This window comes from Eurypyga helias, unplaced genomic scaffold (assembly GCF_000690775.1).
Source record: "Eurypyga helias isolate BGI_N326 unplaced genomic scaffold, ASM69077v1 scaffold20934, whole genome shotgun sequence".
Taxonomy (NCBI): domain Eukaryota; kingdom Metazoa; phylum Chordata; class Aves; order Eurypygiformes; family Eurypygidae; genus Eurypyga; species Eurypyga helias.
Window position 1 is genome coordinate 2068 of NW_010244586.1, and position 4677 is coordinate 6744.

At 61.1% G+C, this 4677-nt stretch overlaps 1 protein-coding gene across 1 annotated transcript in view; it reads left to right on the forward strand.

Annotated features, from left to right (window-relative positions):
* Positions 1-4677, forward strand: part of LOC104508254 (sacsin-like) — a gene marked incomplete at its 5' end in the record, with an annotated part of 13086 nt that overhangs the window by 1971 nt on the left and 6438 nt on the right. The window contains 3 exons of the mRNA XM_010149813.1: positions 92-254; positions 498-586; positions 939-4651. Coding sequence (XP_010148115.1) covers positions 92-254; positions 498-586; positions 939-4651 — 3965 coding nt within the window. The remainder of the gene's footprint in view (positions 1-91; positions 255-497; positions 587-938; positions 4652-4677) is intronic.

Sequence of the window (4677 nt, forward strand, 5' to 3'; positions counted from 1 at the left end):
TGGAGGGCGTTGTCTTTGGCAAGAGCAGAGGGCATGCGGGAGGCCACAGCAGCCCACGTGAGGGATGTGCTGAGGCGTCATGGGGTCACAGGCCTCCCAGCTGCCGACCGGCTCGTCCTGCTGCGCTACGTGGCTGGGGATGGGTGCCATGCTGAGCTGCGGGGTCTCCCCCTCCTGCCTCGTGCCGATGGGACCTTTGTGGCCTTTGGGACTGCATCAGCCGTTGTCTACATGGACACGCCGAACTGCCCCAGGTAAGTCCACATCCCCGGTGAGCCCCATTCCCTGCGGGAGTGGACGTGTGAACTGGTTGCCCAGGGTGCAGCTACCATTCTTGGGCTTAAAGGGGGGCCAGGTTGGAACCTGGACATTTCAGGGCCTCAGTGCCCTCCTCCTCTCCCCTGCTCTCACCAAGTGGGAGCTGAGCCAGGTGTCCAGGAAGCTGCCTGCCCCCCATTACTCCTCTAGTCCTTCAGCACTTCCGTTTGTCCCCACAGGGAGCTCCTGCCTGGCCTTGCTGGGTCCTTCCTGCCCTCAGACCTGGAGCCAGGCTTGGACAGCCTCCTGCGAGACATTGCCAGGGCAGGTAAGAGACATGGAAGTGTCCCTGTCCCCTCTGTGCTTCCTTGGATCCTAGGTTTCCCTGTGTTCCCCATCCGAGGAATTCTGTGCCCCCCAGTACTTGTCCCCCTAACATCTCTTTTCCTCCCAGATCTCCTCTATCCCCACCAATCTGGGGTTCCCCTGCTCCTCCTATTCAGGTTATCCACTGTCCCTCCAGAGCCCACGTTCTCCCATCTCCTGTATGGGCAGGGCCCCATCCCCTGCAGATCTCAGGTTCTTTCCTCCACATCCTGGATCCATCTGCCAGGTTCCAGGTCTCACGTACACCTCGTCCAGCCTCTGCCTGCACTTATGTCTGCCTGCCTTGCTCACAGGTCTCTTCCCCAACCTGGTTCTGCTGGACACAGCCATGACCGCCCAGACTCTGCACTTGGCTCTGCCCCCAACCTGGATGTCCCAGTCTTCAACCCCAGTCACCTGGTGCCCAGCCCAAGGCCCTCCACAGCCCCCAGCCTCCTGGTTCCCAGCCCTGTGGCAATTCCTGGCCAACCATGTAGAAGACCTGGGCCCTCTGGAGGGGCTCCCTCTCATCCCCCTGTCCCCACTGGATGCCCCCAGCATCCGTCTGGCTCGGCTGATGCCCCAGTCCAGTCTTATCTTCCAGAAATGGGAGGACCAGCGCCTGCCACCTGCTGTGGCCTCTGTGCTGGAGGTACTGGGTTGCTCAGTGGTGCCACCAGGCATATGGCACCGCTCCCTGTCCTGCTATGTCCTGCCTCCATCCCCCCTCAATGCCCTGCGGACCTTGGGGAGGCAGGGGACTGCAGCTGTGGCCTCCCGCCTGGCCTCGCTGCCTGCTGTGGATGTGGTCACCCTCCGGGTCTACCTGGCAGACATGCCATCCCTGATGAAGCAGGACAGGGACACACTGGCTGCTCTGCCCATCTTCACTCCACTGCCCTCCTTGGCCACCCCGCAGCCCGCAGAGCTGGTACCAGCCGGTGCCACCCCAGCGCTGGAGCCAGAGCTGAAGCTGCCCAGAGATGTCGTGCTGCCAGAGGCCATGTTGCAGTGCCGGGATGAAGTTGACCGGCAGCTCCTGGGCAGGCTCCAGAGGCCCCTCATCAGTGCAGCCCACATGGCACTGGAGGCCATCGGAGCTGTGTCCCGGGGCGCCTATGCAGGGCGGGCAGCTGAGACACAAGCTCTGCTGCTCTGGGTGCTACAGCACGGAGACATCCTCTTTGCACAGAGCCCCCCACTCCTGCAGGCCTGCAGCAGGCTGGCCTTCCTGGAGACGCCCAACGGCCCCGTGTGCCCACGAGACCTCTACGATCCCTGTGAGAAGACCTTGCTGGCACTGCTGGGTCCTGAGCGCTTTCCTCCTGCTGCCTTCTGCAGTCCGCCTGTCCTCCGTGCCTTGAGAACTCTGGGCTTGCGGCATGGTGAGGGCTGCCTGCTGCCTTCGGACATCATAGAGGCAGCAGCAAGTGTGAATCAAGGTGGCACAGCAGCTCCGGACAGGGCTCAGGCACTGATCAAGGTCTGCAACTGCCCCAAGGCACTGGCGGGCTTCAGCGCTGCAGAGCTTAGGCAGCTCAAGGCTCTGCCGTGGGTCCCTCATTCCAGTTGCACTGGGACGCCTGGGCCCAGCTTCCTGTCCCCCGGGGAGCTGCGGTCCACCCGGTACCAGCCCTTGGTGGGGCTTGCCATGCACCTTACTAGTGCCTTTGTGCCAGAGGCAGAGAAGCAGCTGGGGCTGAGCCAGAACCCCCCACCAGACAGAGTGTGGGAGCAGCTGCGACAGCTGGTGAGGTGCAGGGACATGGGCAAGGTAGGTGCTGCGCTCCGGCCTGTCTACCAGCACATGCAGGAACACCTGAAGATGTTTGAGGCTGCTCCAAATGATGCTGTGGTGTGGACTGGGTCTGGGTTTGTCCTGCCATGTCATGCCGTGTTGGGCTATCCTGAGGAACTGGAGCTGGAGCTGGGGATGCTGGTGCCCCGGGTGCCCCCTGACTTCCTGCCTTACAGCTGCCTCTTCAGGGCCTGGGGGGTGGAAGCGAGGGTGAGTGAGGAGAGGGCGGTTGCAGCCCTGCGCTGCCTGGGGCAGGACATAGACGCACGCAGCTCCAGAGCTGGCACTGCAGCAGAGTTGCAGGTGGTCGTAGCTGTACTGGAGTGGCTTAAGAGCCGGGGGTACCAGGGCGAGGGCACAGTGCCAGTTCCTGTGAAGACCCTGGAGGGCTCAGGCTTTGCCCTCTGCCCTGCTGCCTCTACCGTGTACCTGGACATGGAGCTGGAGGCAGAGGAGGATGTGCAGGAGGTGGTGCATGAGGCAGTGCCATCCAGCACAGCCATATTCTTCAGCGCAGAGTTGCTCAGTATGCGGGTGCTGGGGCCAGAGCCATTCACAGCCTGTGGCCCCTCAGAGCCCATCACCTTACGGCTTCGCAACATCCTCCGGGAATACGGCGATGAGGGTGACCTCTTCACAGAGATCGTCCAGAATGCAGAGGATGCCGGAGCTACTGTGTGCCGCTTCCTCCTGGACCTCCGACACTGCAGAAAGGCCACCTCTGGGCTGCTGGACCCCGGCATGTCTGCCTGCCATGGCCCAGCCCTCTGGGCCTACAACAATGCCCTGTTCACGGAAGATGACCTCCGTAACATCACACGGGTTGGGGCAGCGACGAAGGAGGGCCAGACAGGCCGTATTGGACGCTTTGGGCTGGGCTTCAACTCTGTCTACCGTGTCACAGATGTACCGTCAGTGCTGACTGGGGAGACACTACTCATCTTTGATCCCAATGGCACTCATCTGGGCAAGCACATTCCCAGGGCTGGCTGCCCTGGCATCCGCCTGGACTTCTCCAGCCGACCACGCATCCTTTGTGCCTTTGCAGAGCAGTTCTGGCCCTACCATGGTATCTTTGGGTGCTGCTTGCCTGAGCCAGGACCCTTTCCAGGGAGCCTTTTCCGCCTGCCTTTTCGCACTGAAGAGGAAGCTGCAACATCAGAGATTTGCTCAGAGGCCTATGGTATGGAGCGCATCCAGTCCCTTGGCACTAGCTTCCTTGGCTCCAACCGACTCCTGCTGCTCTTCCTGCGGAGGGTGCGGGAGATGTCCATAGAGATGCTGCCAGACATGGCCACCTCTGGGGAGCATACCATGCCTCTGGCCACGCTGCGGAGAAAGGAGATCCAAGACTTGGGGGCTCCTGGGAACCTCCCAGGCTGGGCAGCCATCGAGCAGCTCACAGCCTGTGAAGAAGCATCCAAGACCACGTGGCACTACCTTGTTTTGGTGTGTCAGGGTGATGGGGAGTTGCTGGAATTGTTTCACCGGAACACACAGGCAGGGCTTCATCCTTTGCCTCCCATGGCTGGTGTGGCCCTTCCCCTTACCCTTACTGCAGATGGCAAGTGGGTGCCACGTCTGGATGATGAGGCAGGACAAGTCTTCTGCCATCTTCCCATGCCAATCATCTCAGGTCTGCCAATCCACATCCATGGGGCCTTCAGCATCCTCTCAAACCGCAAGGGGCTGTGGAACACGGCAGAGTGGGGTGAGTGGAACCGGGTGCTGCTCCGCAATGGCGTGACAGTTGCCTGGCTCCGGGCACTGAACCACCTCCGGACCATGCATGAGACAGGTGAGTTGAAGAGCTATGAATATCATGTCTTCTGGCCAGACACTAACACTGCCCGTTACCCCTTTACGGAGGCTGTGACTGGTTTCTACCAGGCTGTGGCAGCCAGGAATGGCCCCAGGCTCTTTTCTGATGGCTGCTCATGGTGCTCACTGCAGGATGCCCGCTTCCTGCATGAAGCTGTGCTCAGTCACCCCAAGCTGGGTGCCGTGGTGAAGCATGTCTTTTCCACCACCCTGCCCCCTCCCCTGTTGGCTGTGGCCTTGCCAGAGAAGGTGCAGAGGGGCCTCGGGAAGGCAGTGGATGCTGGCACCTATGACTGGCCCCGCTTTTACTGTGAGCTCGTGCTTCCCAACTTGGAAGACCTCTCTGTTGTTGACCGTGACTCTCTGCTTCTCCATGCACTGGATATGTCCCATGATGATGTGGACAAAGTGCTGCAGACAGTGCCCTGCATTCC